Source organism: Monopterus albus, unplaced genomic scaffold, assembly GCF_001952655.1.
Source record: "Monopterus albus unplaced genomic scaffold, M_albus_1.0 scaffold250.1, whole genome shotgun sequence".
Lineage (NCBI taxonomy): Eukaryota > Metazoa > Chordata > Actinopteri > Synbranchiformes > Synbranchidae > Monopterus > Monopterus albus.
Genome location: NW_018128130.1, coordinates 246,273 through 263,831, shown reverse-complemented (window position 1 = coordinate 263,831; position 17,559 = coordinate 246,273). Strand labels below are relative to the sequence as shown.

The following is a 17,559-nucleotide window of genomic DNA, read 5'->3' as shown; positions in this document are numbered from 1 at the left end:
GATCCACAATATTTTTAACTCTTGCCAATATAGATATACTTTTAGCCAATTTATTATGTATATATTTAATATGAGGTTTCCAACAGATTTTATCATCAATATTTATGCCTAGAAATTTTGTTTCGTAAACTCTTTCTATATTGGCATCCCCCACCCTTACTTGAATCTGACGATTTAATCTTCCATATCCAAACAGCATGAATTTTGTTTTGTCCAGATTTAGTGATAACTTATTCCTGTCACACCATTTCTTCACCTTGTCCAATTCCACAGTAATCAGACCCAAAAGTTGCTGTAGGTCTTCCCCAGAGGCCCATATAGTAGTATCATCAGCAAATAGTACAAAGTTCAATAATTCAGAAACATTGCATATATCGTTAATATACAGTATGAAAAGTTTAGGACCCAAAACTGACCCCTGTGGGACTCCACATACTATATCCAGAAAATCTGATTGGTGCACGCCCAGACTTACAAATTGCCGTCTGTTAGTCAAATAACTTTTTATCCATTTCAACACCAAACCTCTAATACCATACCTTTCTAATTTATCAAATAAAATTTCAAAGTTAATAGTATCAAAAGCCTTTTGAAAATCAATAAAAATCCCCAATGTTTGTTTCTTGTTGTCCCAGGCACTAGTAACACCTTCTACAAATTCAGTTATTGCAAGCGCTGTGGATCTATTAGATCTGAAACCATATTGCTTCTCAGTTAAAATTTTATGTTTGTCCAAAAATTTATCTAGTCTAGCATCAAAAAGTTTTTCTAAGATTTTAGAGAATTGCGATAATAAAGAAATAGGTCTATAATTTGTAATATTATGTCTATCTCCAGATTTATAAAGCGGAATAACCTTTGCTATTTTCATACTATTAGGAAATTTTCCTGATTGAAAGGACAAATTAAAGATATAAGTTAGTGGTTTAGAACAACCATCAATTACCGATTTAATAATAGTCCCCAATCAAAGGTGAGACAAGAGTATGTGGAAAAATGGGCTTCTCGTATGCAGGAGGCATACAAAATTGCATCAGAAAACAGTCAGAAAAACTCCGTCAAAAGGAAAAAGTATTATGATCAACATTCCAAGGGCATTCCTTTACAGCCAGGTGACCGAGTACTAGTTAGAAATTTTTCAGAACGCGGGGGTCCTGGTAAACTTCGAGCTTATTGGGAGAAGCGCGTTCATCATGTTGTTGAGAAGACTGGAGATGGACCTGTGTATCGAGTTCAACCCGAGACAGGTGACCGCAGTCTTTGTGTCTTACATCAAAATCTTCTGTTACCAGTCAATGATTTGCCACTGGAACAAAAACAACATCACAAAACAAACCAGAAAAGACAAAAACAGAGAAAAAAACAGACAAACTCAGGATGCTGCTGAGCCAGAGTCCGAACAGTCGGATGGGGAAGAAGAATACGCATATCGCTGGCACCGCGTACCTGTGTATCAGTGGATAGCCAGACCTCAGCCTCGATCACACCAGGAACTCAGAGCTGCAGCCCCTGACTTTCAGCCTGTAAGACAAAGTATTCAACCATCTACAGTGCAGGAGCATTGTGCCCCACCTTGAGTTGCAGTACAATGTCCAAGGGTAATGGTAAATGGTAAATGGACTGTATTTTATATAGCGCTTTCTCACAGTGTGTTGCACTGGCCAAAGCGCTTTACAGAGATGATACACCATTCACCCATTCACACACAACATTCACACACTGATGACGACAAGCTGCCATGCACCGGCGCTAGTCAAGCCACCAGGAGCAATTCGGGGTTCAGTGTCTTGCTCAGGGACACTTAGGCATGCGGGGAGCCCGGGAGTCGAACCACCAACTTGCTGGTCAGGAGACGACTGCCCTACCTCATGAGCCACAGGATAAGCAGCTGATTACTGCTGACAGACTGAGAATCATCATGATGAAATGCCAGATGTTGAGTACAGTTCGCAATATTTTTTGGCACTGCGAGCCATGGAACAAAACTAAAACTTTAGAGTGTTGCCTTTGGGACAGCTTTATGATTTAACTTGATAAAATAAACTGCTTTCAGTCAGTTTCAGTATTTTCTACTGTCATCCTCTTTTTGCTAGATTTTCTTACTGCAAAACATGTGCAGATGCTATGAAAGTGGCTTCTGTTCCTAGTGTGGATCACACCATTATTTGAACCTTACAGTATATTATGAGAAAATCCGCTGGTGTGATCATTAGCTAAGAACCAGAGAAGACGAAAGATGCTGAAGATTTTATGTAACAATGCTTCCTTAATGCCTGTCATCATTTACGTACACAGGACAGGAATATTTCAGATATTACATGCTTGACAAGTTGTAGCAGCAGCTTCTTCAAATGTCTGATGAGGTACATGCCCTCAAACTGATGCGGCCGTCTTTCCTCATTTTGTTTGGCTCACTCAGGGGAAAAGAAAACATGCAATGTAACAATGGAGTGCCGCGATGAGGCTTTATTTCATCCAAACAAGTTGGTGTGTGTTGCTGTCCTAATTATAAATACTCCAGCAAAACCATTAGCAATAAAACTGTGAAAATCATGAGAAGAAAACCAAACAGGTGTGCTTCTCTTGCACTGAAGTACAGCTTTATTACATATCTTTTATAGTCTCCAGGCCCAAGCCAGGACGAAAGGCAGCATTCTATAATCACTGGGTTTTGAATTCATGCAACGAGCTGGAAACAGAAACTTAAAAGCTCTTATTGATGAGATATGGTATAAGGGAATTTTGTATTTACTAGGGCTGGACCCAAATATTCAACTGTTCAAACATTTGTTTGTTGGGTAGGTAATCTGTTTTCTATATTAGTAGGCTATTCAGATATTTGAGACAGCAGGAAATTTCAATGCAGTTTGAGTCTGATGATCAAGAGGAAAGAAAACAGAATGCAGAAAGTTTGGTCCACTAGCTGGTACGTACTAGGGATGACAGGCATCCCTAGTGCTCTGTCAAGATCTGTTCCCCAGATCTACCCTGAACCCTGACCTTAGCCTCACTATGACCACAGAGGGGGACACTACTATAAACACAGTTCCAATAGGGGGAAACATCTGGGAGCAAATTAAACGCAAGACCAGTATTGTGATTTAAACCAGTAAGTATCACACTGTTAATTGTAAAATAACTCCAAATATGTCCAGGTAACATCACTTGATTTGAAATTTTCTGAAATAAAATGTAAAGGGGGAGACATTTGATCAGCAGATTTCAGAGCTTAGCTTTTTCTTCTGTGTCAAAATCCTCCCCAAGTTGATGGTTCAACTCAGGTTTACTCACTGATAAGGAATTTTATAATTATCTATCCAACACTATTAGTTCATTTATTGAGACTAGTAAGAATGATATTGTCTCTTTTCCTTCTCTGGGAAATATTCAAGGTGGTGATCAGGACAGATTTAAACCCAAAAAGATCATCTTAACCTTTTTTTATTCCAGAATGTATCAGTCAGAACCTCCAGTGGATAGGCTGGTTATGTTGATTCTCGGTGACCTGATTTTCCCCTTTGTTTGAAGTATTTAGATACGTGCTATAACAAAAATGAAAGGTGGCCCAATTGGCTTCCCTGCTGATTTTTAGAAAAATCTTTTTAATCTTTCATCACCTTTACTTTTAGACATGTTTAATGACTACATCATGGTTTTCACCCCCATACATTAACTCATTCTCAAGAAAAATAAGGATCCAAAACAATGTAATAATTGCAGACTAGTAAGTTTATTAAATGGATGTAAAACTTTTGCTAAGATTTTGGCATGTGATTTAGATCCCTTTCTGCTTCTGGAAAATTATATCAATAGACCAGGCTGATCTTGGAATATTGGTCATCTTTTAAATATTGTGTTGAGTCTATTGGAGCTCGAAGGTCCAATCCCTTTGTTAGAAATTATCTAGAAATTCTCCTAGTTCTTTTGCTGGAAGCACGAGAAGTGAAGACAGGAGAGGACTGTTTAAAAGCAACAGAAAGTTTACTGAAAGTCTGATCACAAGAAAGTCTTACAGCGCTGGGATCAGAGAGACAGAGCTCCCGCAGGAGTTCCATCCACTGACCCCGAATTAAGGTCTTACAATACATTTTATCTTCTTGGGCTGCTCTGCCCTAAACAAAGGTACAACAATTCATGCATTGTAATCCTATTGGTCATTTGGTGTGAGCAGGAGCTCGCACCTCCTTGCTGGAATGTGATCTACACCAGGTGTGTGTGTGTCTCCGGCACCCTGATCTTGATCAAGGTGCACAGAACAATGGGGTGGCCTGAGTTGCAGGCCCCCTGTGTGTGTGATACTAATTTGTATGTTAAACTGGCCTGGCGCTGCAGGACATCCCAAGACAAAGCAGAATCTTGGAATATGCTAAGTGGGTCTAGGTATGAGTGTAAAACAGGCCTTTGCTAAAATGTAAATAGGCTGTCTGGTCACAAAGAGATGCAGACATCTAGTCTCTACACAGAAGTTACAGCATTCAAAGTAAGCAGATTCTACTTCATTACAGCTGTAAGATATATATATATATATAAGCAAGGGAAACAAATGCATTAAAATAACCAAAGCTCAATAGTTCTGGACAATCATCAATACAGCTGTAATATGCATAAACAAGTAAGATAAATTTATGAAAGGTAACTACAGGTATGAGAAGTAACTAAAGCTTTTAAAGTAACTAGAGTCTATAAGACTCAAATCTTACACCTTGATGCTGAAAAGACATCTGATAGGGTAAACTGGGACTGCCTTTATTCTGTCTTGGAAAGATTTGGATTTGGTTTCCAGCCATCCACCCATTATCTATACCGCTTAATCCTTTACAGGGTCGTGGGGGGACTGGAGCCAATCCCAGCTGGCACTGAGTGAGAGGTGGGGTACAGCCTGAACAGGTCACCAGTCTATCACAGGGCTGACACTTAGAGACAGACAACCACACACGCTCACACTCACTCCTATGGGCAATTTAGAGTCACCAATCAACCTAAGCTGCATGTCTTTGGACTGTGGGAGGAAGCCGGAGTACCCGGAGAGAACCCACGCAGGCACAGGGAGAACATGCAGACTCCACACAGAAAAAACCCAGGTTGGCCGGGGCTCAAACCCAGAACTTTCTTGCTGTGAGGCGACAATGCTAATCACCGCGCCACTGTGCCACCCCTATGAATACACCTTTTAAACAAAACTGGCTTTGATGGATCAAGTTGGGGTCAATATTTCTAAATGGGGCTGTCTCACCTTCTCTTTGGTTGGCAGAATTAATTCAATAAGGATGAACATTCTCCCTAGATTTCTTTTCTTTTTTTCAGTGCCTCCTGAATTGTAGACTGTGCTGTTTGCAACCTTCCTGAATTTGGTTGTTTCAATATTTGTTGTATATTTTCTCAATGCTGTGTGAATTTTGGGACAAATTGGTGCAAATGTTTTCTTAACTTGCAAGTGTTTGCTCTACTTGCATGTGTTTTCTCAAGTTGCAGTGCAGAGTTTAGACTGCTTGCACTGATGAAGGCATACAAGTACAAATATTTTGTGATTTGATTTGATGCTGCTGATCGTGGACTTGTGGAGCCTAGCATGACAATCTCTTTAGAGTAATCTTGTATAGCCGGATCCTCAAACTGGTTACTGTCCTTTCCCAGTACTGCTCCTTTCTCTGCAGGGTACTCTTGAGGTCCTGTATGGTCTGAAGGTACTCTGCCTTTTCCTGTTCATACTTCAGATGAGCCTTCTTCAGGTCATCAGTTTGGGTCATCTCACTGGAGGCTCTGCATTTCTCAGTTTCATCAAGCAGGGAGGCGTTTTCCTTTTGCAAGCTAAGGTTCTCAATCTTTAGACCTTGCTCCAGCTGGGCCTTCATAGAGCTCCCTGTCCTCTCCAGCTCCTGCTCCTTTCTCTGCAGGGTACTCTTGAGGTCCTGTATGGTCTGAAGGTACTCTGCCTTGTCCTGTTCATACGTCAGATGAGCCTTCTTCAGGTCATCAGTTTGGGTCATACACAGCTTTTTGTGTTCATTCAACTGTGTCATGAGGGAGGTTTTCTCATTCTGCCACTGGACGTGGTGACACTCTAGCTGTTCTTCTTTGTTCTTTAGTGCTGCCATGAGATTGCTCTTCTCTTGCAGTAGATTACTGTGCTCAGTCTCACTGGAGGCTCTGCATTTTTCAGTTTCATCTAGCAGGGAGGCTTTTTCCTTTTGCAAGCGAAGGTTCTCAATCTTTAGACCTTCTGAGTTACTAAGTTCAGCTTCCAACTTTCTGGTCTCTGCTCTGTGTTGCTCCAGCTGGGCCTTCATAGAGCTCTCTGTCCTCTCCAGCTCCTGCTCCTTTCTCTGCAGGGTACTCTTGAGGTCCTGTATGGTCTGAAGGTACTCTGCCTTGTCCTGTTCATACGTCAGATGAGCCTTCTTCAGGTCATCAGTTTGGGTCATACACAGCTTTTTGTGTTCATTCAACTGTGTCATGAGGGAGGTTTTCTCATTCTGCCACTGGACGTGGTGACACTCTAGCTGTTCTTCTTTGTTCTTTAGTGCTGCCATGAGATTGCTCTTCTCTTGCAGTAGATTACTGTGCTCAGTCTCACTGGAGGCTCTGCATTTTTCAGTTTCATCTAGCAGGGAGGCTTTTTCCTTTTGCAAGCGAAGGTTCTCAATCTTTAGACCTTCTGAGTTACTAAGTTCAGCTTCCAACTTTCTGGTCTCTGCTCTGTGTTGCTCCAGCTGGGCCTTCATAGAGCTCTCTGTCCTCTCCAGCTCCTGCTCCTTTCTCTGCAGGGTACTCTTGAGGTCCTGTATGGTCTGAAGGTACTCTGCCTTGTCCTGTTCATACGTCAGATGAGCCTTCTTCAGGTCATCAGTTTGGGTCATACACAGCTTTTTGTGTTCATTCAACTGTGTCATGAGGGAGGTTTTCTCATTCTGCCACTGGACGTGGTGACACTCTAGCTGTTCTTCTTTGTTCTTTAGTGCTGCCATGAGATTGCTCTTCTCTTGCAGTAGATTACTGTGCTCAGTCTCACTGGAGGCTCTGCATTTTTCAGTTTCATCTAGCAGGGAGGCTTTTTCCTTTTGCAAGCGAAGGTTCTCAATCTTTAGACCTTCTGAGTTACTAAGTTCAGCTTCCAACTTTCTGGTCTCTGCTCTGTGTTGCTCCAGCTGGGCCTTCATAGAGCTCTCTGTCCTCTCCAGCTCCTGCTCCTTTCTCTGCAGGGTACTCTTGAGGTCCTGTATGGTCTGAAGGTACTCTGCCTTGTCCTGTTCATACGTCAGATGAGCCTTCTTCAGGTCATCAGTTTGGGTCATACACAGCTTTTTGTGTTCATTCAACTGTGTCATGAGGGAGGTTTTCTCATTCTGCCACTGGACGTGGTGACACTCTAGCTGTTCTTCTTTGTTCTTTAGTGCTGCCATGAGATTGCTCTTCTCTTGCAGTAGATTACTGTGCTCAGTCTCACTGGAGGCTCTGCATTTTTCAGTTTCATCTAGCAGGGAGGCTTTTTCCTTTTGCAAGCGAAGGTTCTCAATCTTTAGACCTTCTGAGTTACTAAGTTCAGCTTCCAACTTTCTGGTCTCTGCTCTGTGTTGCTCCAGCTGGGCCTTCATAGAGCTCTCTGTCCTCTCCAGCTCCTGCTCCTTTCTCTGCAGGGTACTCTTGAGGTCCTGTATGGTCTGAAGGTACTCTGCCTTGTCCTGTTCATACGTCAGATGAGCCTTCTTCAGGTCATCAGTTTGGGTCATACACAGCTTTTTGTGTTCATTCAACTGTGTCATGAGGGAGGTTTTCTCATTCTGCCACTGGACGTGGTGACACTCTAGCTGTTCTTCTTTGTTCTTTAGTGCTGCCATGAGATTGCTCTTCTCTTGCAGTAGATTACTGTGCTCAGTCTCACTGGAGGCTCTGCATTTCTCAGTTTCATCTAGCAGGGAGGCTTTTTCCTTTTGCAAGCGAAGGTTCTCAATCTTTAGACCTTCTGAGTTACTAAGTTCAGCTTCCAACTTTCTGGTCTCTGCTCTGTGTTGCTCCAGCTGGGCCTTCATAGAGCTCTCTGTCCTCTCCAGCTCCTGCTCCTTTCTCTGCAGGGTACTCTTGAGGTCCTGTATGGTCTGAAGGTACTCTGCCTTGTCCTGTTCATACGTCAGATGAGCCTTCTTCAGGTCATCAGTTTGGGTCATACACAGCTTTTTGTGTTCATTCAACTGTGTCATGAGGGAGGTTTTCTCATTCTGCCACTGGACGTGGTGACACTCTAGCTGTTCTTCTTTGTTCTTTAGTGCTGCCATGAGATTGCTCTTCTCTTGCAGTAGATTACTGTGCTCAGTCTCACTGGAGGCTCTGCATTTCTCAGTTTCATCCAGCAGGGAGGCTTTTTCCTGTTTCCACTGGAGGCGCTCATTCTGCACCATCTCTTTGAATGTCTCTAGATCAGCCGCAAGCTGCTGTGCCTCTTTCTTCCATCCATCCATCCATTTTCTTCCGCTTATCTGCGACCCGGTCCCGGATAAGCGGAGCCTCCAGTGAGACTGAGCCTCTTTCTTTTGCTGCTCTATTTGGGCAGCATAGCACCACTGGGTTTTGTCCAGGTCTGCCTGGAGGGAACAACTCTCCTTCTGCCTCTGCTGCTCTGCCTCCTTCTGAGCAGTAATCAGCTGCTTATTCTCAAGACAGCAGCTGTTGAGCTGTTGTTCTTCGGCGTTGGTCGGTAGGGCCTTCAGTTTTTTGTTTTCACTTTTTATTTTGTTAAACTCAGCCTCAGTGCTGGCTCTCTGCAACTGCTGCTCTGCCTCCTTCTGAGCAGTAATCAGCTGCTTATTCTCAAGACAGCAGCTGTTGAGCTGTTGTTCTTCGGCGTTGGTCGGTGCGGCCTTCAGTTTTGTGTTTTCACTTTTTATTTTGTTAAACTCAGCCTCAGTGCTGGCTGTCAATTGCTGACACCCTCTTTCCGATATTTTATATTCCATTGATCTATCACATGGATTTAATGAAGGTTCCAGCATTTCGAGGTCCAGAGGATGGACCATATTTTTTTCCCACCTCCTCTTCTGTTTTTGTTTCTCAGTACTCTTTGTACTCTGTGAACACCCCATAGCAAAAACAAACTTGTCAATATTATACAGTACACAACTTCTGAAATCCTTGACTACTCAAAATCAGCTCGCAGCTCCTCTGCTAACTGTAGCGCTAATGTGAAGTCTGTGTAACTCAGTGTGTGACGTCATCAGGTTTGTTCCTTTGATGGTGGCTGACTTCCTTAGAGCTGGAAATATATTCACAGATTCGAAGTTTCCGGATCAAGAAGTATATAAGCAAAATGTTTTTATAAACACAAACGACGCCTCTTTTGTTTTATGATAATGTAGACAACAAGCTACGAGCTCATTTTTGTGACTACGAGCCGTCGTCTCCAGACGAACACCGCGCCGGTCTCACTGTGCAGCGGCTAACCAGCGGCTAACCAGCGTGCAGGCCTACTATAAAACTATTCAATAACATTATTCATACCCATGAGTTGCTTAACTTCTAAACCAGTTTACTAGCGAGGTTGTTTATGCGCCTTACATCATTTTTAAAACTGCTTTAGAATAGCATTTTGTGATGTCAGCCATTTCTATTCTAAGTAAATTAAACTCTGTTGTATTCACTTTTATTATTCATTGCTGTTATGCTGCTTGTTCCTCCTGTTATTTTTGTTACTTTTATGTTTAGCGTTAAAGTTTGAAGTTTAACGGCGAAACATGTTACATAAAGCAATTTTACACTGTTAGTTGTACATCAATGCATAATTGTACGACACTGTGATGAAACATGCAAATTGTTGATTGTATTTGTTTAAAAACGTGACTCAGTGAAATAGATTCAGTAAATAAAATTAAATACATTTTAGGTATGTTTTGTTATTTTGCGGATGTATTGTAGATGAACAGGTGATGTAGCCATCAATACATCCACCTGCTGCTCATAATCTCCTGGTCCTGTTTCGTATTTAAAGGGCCTTTTTCTGTTAGCTCCCGGCTGGTTCGTCACATGCTCCCCTTCTTTTGCAATTCAAGTTTAATGTGTAGCTGCTTAGCAGTTACTCGGGGGGTAAAGCAGTTGGATAAATGTATAATTTGGAGTTCATGTCGGCTACTGTATGTAGCGTTAGCGAGGATTTAATGTTAGCGTGTAACGTTAGCAAAGCTCTGCTAGCAAGAAGCCTCTGGGGCTGAAGGCGAGCCAGGTGTGTCCTCTAATTAGCTCCATGTGTGGTTAGCCTTCCGATACGCTGTTGTTTTGTCTTATTGTGTTCATTCTAACAACGAGGTTGATTGAAACTTGCTTCTAGGAAACGTTGCCGTGACTTAGCGGTAACTAGCCACCTATCCACGGTTGGCTCTGTAGTATGACTGGCAGCGTTATGGCAACGGTAGTGTTACATATGGAATATGTCCGGATTAACTTTGGCACTCTCTTGTTTTAAACATCCAACCAGTTAACTAGTATCTAGGGGGACATTGGTCTTTGACACGGATTTCTTTGTTGTAGTGGAGAAACCCTTTTAGCTAAGTACATCAGTATTGAGTTTTCTGCCACGTCTGTGTGAGATGGAGCCTCCGTTTAGATTAAAGTCCAGACAAACCATCAGCTGCCAGCCCTCATTAATGAATGGCCCGAAAAGCCTGTTTTGTTTAAAATAAGATCTTATTCCTAAAGGCTCTATTCCATTATAAAGCCTCGTCCGGTTCTTTCAAACCAGGAACTCCGAGGGACGACTCAGACCACTTGAGTATATAAAAAATATAACCGTGCTGGTTTATTCAAAGAGTCACAGGCAAGAATTCACACTTCCAGTCCAGAGATCTTCCAACCCCCAGGCTGCCAAAGCAGCCCGGAAGTCATGAGGGAGGTTTTCTCATTCTGCCACTGGACGTGGTGACACTCTAGCTGTTCTTCTTTGTTCTTTAGTGCTGCCATGAGATTGCTCTTCTCTTGCAGTAGATTACTGTGCTCAGTCTCACTGGAGGCTCTGCATTTCTCAGTTTCATCTAGCAGGGAGGCTTTTTCCTTTTGCAAGCGAAGGTTCTCAATCTTTAGACCTTCTGAGTTACTAAGTTCAGCTTCCAACTTTCTGGTCTCTGCTCTGTGTTGCTCCAGCTGGGCCTTCATAGAGCTCTCTGTCCTCTCCAGCTCCTGCTCCTTTCTCTGCAGGGTACTCTTGAGGTCCTGTATGGTCTGAAGGTACTCTGCCTTGTCCTGTTCATACGTCAGATGAGCCTTCTTCAGGTCATCAGTTTGGGTCATACACAGCTTTTTGTGTTCATTCAACTGTGTCATGAGGGAGGTTTTCTCATTCTGCCACTGGACGTGGTGACACTCTAGCTGTTCTTCTTTGTTCTTTAGTGCTGCCATGAGATTGCTCTTCTCTTGCAGTAGATTACTGTGCTCAGTCTCACTGGAGGCTCTGCATTTCTCAGTTTCATCCAGCAGGGAGGCTTTTTCCTGTTTCCACTGGAGGCGCTCATTCTGCACCATCTCTTTGAATGTCTCTAGATCAGCCGCAAGCTGCTGTGCCTCTTTCTTTTGCTGCTCTATTTGGGCAGCATAGCACCACTGGGTTTTGTCCAGGTCTGCCTGGAGGGAACAACTCTCCCTCTGCAACTGCTGCTCTGCCTCCTTCTGAGCAGTAATCAGCTGCTTATTCTCAAGACAGCAGCTGTTGAGCTGTTGTTCTTCGGCGTTGGTCGGTGCGGCCTTCAGTTTTGTGTTTTCACTTTTTATTTTGTTAAACTCAGCCACAGTGCTGGCTGTCAATTGCTGACACCCTCTTTCCGATATTTTATATTCCATTGATCTATCACATGGATTTAATGAAGGTTCCAGCATTTCGAGGTCCAGAGGATGGACCATATTTTTTTCCCACCTCCTCTTCTGTTTTTGTTTCTCAGTACTCTTTGTACTCTGTGAACACCCCATAGCAAAAACAAACTTGTCAATATTATACAGTACACAACTTCTGAAATCCTTGACTACTCAAAATCAGCTCGCAGCTCCTCTGCTAACTGTAGCGCTAATGTGAAGTCTGTGTAACTCAGTGTGTGACGTCATCAGGTTTGTTCCTTTGATGGTGGCTGACTTCCTTAGAGCTGGAAATATATTCACAGATTCGAAGTTTCCGGATCAAGAAGTATATAAGCAAAATGTTTTTATAAACACAAACGACGCCTCTTTTGTTTTATGATAATGTAGACAAGCTACGAGCTCATTTTTGTGAAAACGAGCCGTCGTCTCCAGACGAACACCGCGCCGGTCTCACTGTGCAGCGGCTAACCAGCGGCTAACCAGCGTGCAGGCCTACTATAAAACTATTCAATAACATTATTCATACCCATGAGTTGCTTAACTTCTAAACCAGTTTACTAGCGAGGTTGTTTATGCGCCTTACATCATTTTTAAAACTGCTTTAGAATAGCATTTTGTGATGTCAGCCATTTCTATTCTAAGTAAATTAAACTCTGTTGTATTCACTTTTATTATTCATTGCTGTTATGCTGCTTGTTCCTCCTGTTATTTTTGTTACTTTTATGTTTAGCGTTAAAGTTTGAAGTTTAACGGCGAAACATGTTACATAAAGCAATTTTACACTGTTAGTTGTACATCAATGCATAATTGTACGACACTGTGATGAAACATACAAATTGTTGATTGTATTTGTTTAAAAACGTGACTCAGTGAAATAGATTCAGTAAATAAAATTAAATACATTTTAGGTATGTTTTGTTATTTTGCGGATGTATTGTAGATGAACAGGTGATGTAGCCATCAATACATCCACCTGCTGCTCATAATCTCCTGGTCCTGTTTCGTATTTAAAGGGCCTTTTTCTGTTAGCTCCCGGCTGGTTCGTCACATGCTCCCCTTCTTTTGCAATTCAAGTTTAATGTGTAGCTGCTTAGCAGTTACTCGGGGGGTAAAGCAGTTGGATAAATGTATAATTTGGAGTTCATGTCGGCTACTGTATGTAGCGTTAGCGAGGATTTAATGTTAGCGTGTAACGTTAGCAAAGCTCTGCTAGCAAGAAGCCTCTGGGGCTGAAGGCGAGCCAGGTGTGTCCTCTAATTAGCTCCATGTGTGGTTAGCCTTCCGATACGCTGTTGTTTTGTCTTATTGTGTTCATTCTAACAACGAGGTTGATTGAAACTTGCTTCTAGGAAACGTTGCCGTGACTTAGCGGTAACTAGCCACCTATCCACGGTTGGCTCTGTAGTATGACTGGCAGCGTTATGGCAACGGTAGTGTTACATATGGAATATGTCCGGATTAACTTTGGCACTCTCTTGTTTTAAACATCCAACCAGTTAACTAGTATCTAGGGGGACATTGGTCTTTGACACGGATTTCTTTGTTGTAGTGGAGAAACCCTTTTAGCTAAGTACATCAGTATTGAGTTTTCTGCCACGTCTGTGTGAGATGGAGCCTCCGTTTAGATTAAAGTCCAGACAAACCATCAGCTGCCAGCCCTCATTAATGAATGGCCCGAAAAGCCTGTTTTGTTTAAAATAAGATCTTATTCCAAATATCAGCAGGTTTTTATTGATGGAAGCAATACCCGGATTTAACGACATCAAAAAATATGATGACTTCATGTTAAAACAGGGTGTCCTGTTAACAATGTATAGCATTTCATGTCTAAATCTAGATTACCAAAGGTCTGAGGATCCAGAACTGAAGAGTAACTGGAGGATGACTTGTATAAAGCTGCAAGTAAGAAGTAAATTCACAGCTCAGCACCTGTAACAGTTGGATTTTGTGTAGAAAATACTAAACACAGACAGATGTGCACTTCAAATGAAGACTTTTACAATAAAAAGTTTATCATAGTGATATTTGTGACACACTTGTCTTATTCCACACCTTTTGTACATTCAAGGTGGCGGTGGCCAGAGGATCCTGTCTCTAATGGCTACACAAACAAGATGCTCCAGATGATCACCAACAATGGGAAACACATGCTTTACATTTTCCTCTTCCATACCAAATTGACACTACACCCCTTCTCTATTAAGCTGTGGATGGGTAAGTTCACCTAAACAATGGTCTAATTTATACATAGATTTGTACAAAATATTGTCCATCTTAAGAGATGCTCTGGGTGGGCTTTTTTTAGGATGCAGTGTATGGGGTGGTTGTTTATTGTATTGCTGTATGAAGAATGTCTTTTGTTCTTCATGAATGAAGGTCGGTGGCACTAATCTGACACAAGGTGAGGGATGGATTCAGTAGTTTTTGTAGAATTTTTAATTACCATTACAGGGTTTCTCATCCGTTGTTGGCTTCATACTAAATTTTGAATATAGACCTTGTGGTGTGATCAAAACCTACAGAGCTGCCTACATGTATGTAGAATTATATTTTTACTGTACTGGTACTTGATAGTACTTTATTACCCATGTTCACTTGCTGTATTTTGGCAATATGCACAACAGTAGGACTAACCGTACTTTGCATAGATGATATATATACACAATATTTACGTAGTTCATTACCCCCACTGTTTTCATGAAAGGCAAGTTTAACTGTTAATGTATTTCCCTAAAAAGCCTCCAGTTAGTCCAAAATGCTGCAGCCAGAGTACTGACAGGAACTAGCAAGAGAGATCATATTTCTCCCATATTAGCTTCTCTCCACTGGCTCCCTGTAAAATTCAGAATAGAATTTAAAATCCTTCTCCTAACATACAAAGCCCTTAATGACAAGGCTCCATCGTATCTTAAAGACCTCGTAGAGCCTTATCATCCTAACAGAGCACTTTGCTCTCAGAGTGCAGGTTTACTTGTGGTTTCTAGAGTCCACAGAAGTAGAAGGGGAGGCAGAGCCTTTAGCTATCAAGTCCCTCTCCTATGGAACCAGCTCCCAGTCTCAGTTCGGGAGGCGGACACCCTCTCTACGTCTCTGATGAGCAGTCACTGGACACATCAACTTGACCAGTGTTTGTTTGTTGTGTCTTGTTGATCCACTCACCCCAACCAGTCGAGGCAGAAGGCCACCCACCAAGAGCCAGGGTCTGTCAGCGGTTTCTTCCATTAAAGGGAGTTTTTCCTCCCCACTGTCGCCACGTGCTGCTCAGGGGGGGGTTGTTGGGTTTTCCCTCTGTTATAATAATGATGATGATATTAGTAATATTATTAAGGTCTAGACCTTACTTTGTAAAGTGTCGTGAGATGACTTTTGTTGTGATTTGGCGCTATACAAATTTGATTTGATTTCAACACTTTTCATATATCTGCTGCACAATGTATTTGAATACAGTGCACCTGAAGACCTCCTGAGGACTTCAGCTCCAGAATGTGGAGGCACGTGGCCCAGTGAAGACGACGACCCAAAGCCTTGTGGCTTCACACTACAAAGCTCCAGACAATTCAGATGGTGGGTGAGTAAATTGTTCAGACCATTGTGAAATATGTTGTATTAAATTCTTATTACTGTGGCTAGCTTCTCAAAGTGAATTTCAATATTCCTTCAGTATTGCTACAGAGTAGTTTAAATTAAGATCAAATTTGCATGGCCTGTTTCAGAAATTGAAGGTAAACACAAATGATAATTGTTAAAGTGAATGTTCCTGTAGGCTTGAGATGAACCCAGGAGAGGGACGACACCAGCAGTACGGCCTTTTCTTGGGACTTGCCACCACTAATACAAAGACAGCTATTTCAACATGTGGTGAGATGACATCTTGTATTTCAAATATGTATATATGATACTTTAACTACCCTTTCCATAATTCTGAAATGTCATTACATTTTGTAAAATGTCAGTGTTTCCTCTTTTGCTGTTGCACTTCAGGGCAACCATAGTTTTCCCTTCCATTTGTTGCCAAATGCTTGTTCAAGGGGGATTTGTTGGGTTTTTTCTCTATAACACTGTAAATGTCTTGACCTTGCTATGTAAAGTTCCTGGAGATTATTTTTGTTGTGATTTGGTGCAATTGAAATAAAACTGAACTGCACCCAGTTCATTTGCATTTGTTACCAGAATTTGATGGTCAAATAGGTGTACACCCTGGTTTATGAAAGAAACACATGCTTATGCAGGAGATAAGAACACTAATGGTGGGACTCTAAACTGGAGACATTCTGCCTCTCATGACGTGTGTATGGAATTACAAGTGTGCTGTGTCCACTGCTAAACCAGCATGTTTCTTTAATGGGTTTATTACTGAGGTCATAAAAGCGTTGTACTGCACTGTTTTATATTCAGCAGTGTCTATACTTTTTGTCTTCCTTGTGTATGTAAATGGAAATCAGGTGAGAAAAAAGAGCTCTAGGAAAAAGGACTTTTTGATGCTTCTTTATAAAAACAAACTGAAGTATACAACTTGATGTGATGTTTACACATTTTTTAAAATGTACCAAAGCACCTGACTATAGAAGTCTAAGTAGCATGCAGACCCAGCATGTTACTAATTTATACAACTATCACTGAGTGTAGCAATGACCAATTAAATATGGAATCAAACTGCAGAGCCCTTTTTAAATGAGAGCATATAATGTCAGTGTTTGCCAAGAGATTATAGCTACCTAGCGAAGTTTGACTGTCTTAGTCACAAACTGATTAATTATTAAGCTAAAGGTTAACTGTACAGATTCACATACCTGATTGGTTTACCAGGAAAACTAACTTTGTTACAGAGTCAGAAAGACTCACAGGAGAAACACCGGAGAACTGAGGGTCTATTAGAAGACAAGCAATCTGGAAGATTGGAATCAACATGTCTACCGGACATACTACAGGTTTGTTCTTTTAACTAGGTTTTATACTCTTAGCATGTGGCAGAATAACGATGTGAATAAGTAGCCATTTGTCATAGGGTGAATGTTATAGACATTGATAAATGTATTACTAGGGTGTAATCTCCACCGGGGACTAGCTAGGGGACATATTTCACCTAAAATATGAAAAAGAAATTTCCCCCCTCCCCATATTTCTCATGACCAGTCATCAAATGCCTCCTAAATCTAAGAACCTAGATGCTCTCTATTCCACTGTTAAACCAAGTCCAAAACCTACTGATTATTCACTGAGCTCCTCCTGCTTCATGTCGGTGTCAACATGTCAACTAGCAACAGTGAACGCACTGGCTCAAGTCTTCTCTTAGTGTGGAGAATGTGCCCCTCACTTACAGCTTTTTTTAAACAAAGCCTAAAATTCGTCTTGTTAAAGTTGCTTTTACATAGAAAACCAGATCTTGTATTTTACTTTCACTCAAGGTCAAAGTGTTTGTCATATGCACAGTTAGGAAACATGTTTCTCTCTACAATGAAATTCTTACTTTGCCGTCCACATGAATGCCACATAATACAAGTGAAATATAAAGTAGATGAGCAATAACACAAATCTAAATAGGCAGTAACACAAATCTAAGGCACTTCAAAGCAGAAAGTGAAAGAAGCACATTAAAAATACAAGAACACAATATAATGCAGAGAATATATGCTACGTGGGAGCCGTGGAATGCAAATATTCAGCAGTGAGTGCAATTATGCATGTGCAAAATGAGTATGTACAGATGGAATTACATGAGGTAGATCCTGAGTC

General features: G+C 41.6%; 2 protein-coding genes across 8 annotated transcripts in view; one reads left to right on the top strand and one right to left on the bottom strand.

Annotated features, from left to right (window-relative positions):
• Positions 1 to 5,564: 5,564 nt before the first annotated feature.
• LOC109972190 (myosin-11-like) lies at positions 5,565 to 11,814 on the bottom strand. The gene is made up of 2 exons (XM_020620899.1): positions 11,085 to 11,814; positions 5,565 to 8,152 (listed from the first exon to the last, which is right to left on the bottom strand). Exons 1-2 carry the CDS (start codon positions 11,812 to 11,814, stop codon positions 5,565 to 5,567), a joined length of 3,318 nt encoding a protein of 1,105 aa, XP_020476555.1.
• A 3,790-nt stretch (positions 11,815 to 15,604) lies between these two features.
• Positions 15,605 to 17,559, top strand: part of slc5a9 (solute carrier family 5 member 9) — a 24,427-nt gene continuing 22,472 nt past the window's right edge. For 4 of the 7 annotated variants that reach the window (XM_020620856.1, XM_020620860.1, XM_020620859.1 and 1 more), the window contains exon 1: positions 16,669 to 16,754. Coding sequence is in view for 2 of the 7 variants with exons in the window: in XM_020620855.1 (XP_020476511.1) it covers positions 16,733 to 16,754 (22 nt within the window). In the remaining 5 variants the exon portion in view is untranslated. Of the gene's footprint in view, positions 15,685 to 16,652; positions 16,755 to 17,559 lie in introns of those variants that run through there. The other 3 variants (XM_020620855.1, XM_020620854.1, XM_020620862.1) reach the window with 2 other exon arrangements.

Bases quoted from the DNA above. Each gene is read 5' to 3' on its own strand.
- LOC109972190 (XM_020620899.1), bottom strand. From the start codon at position 11,814: ATGGAATATAAAATATCGGAAAGAGGGTGTCAGCAATTGACAGCCAGC. The intron at 8,153-11,084 runs CTGAACTTAGTA...GTATGACCCAAA, and splicing joins AGAGACCAGAAAGTTGGAAG to CTGATGACCTGAAGAAGGCT.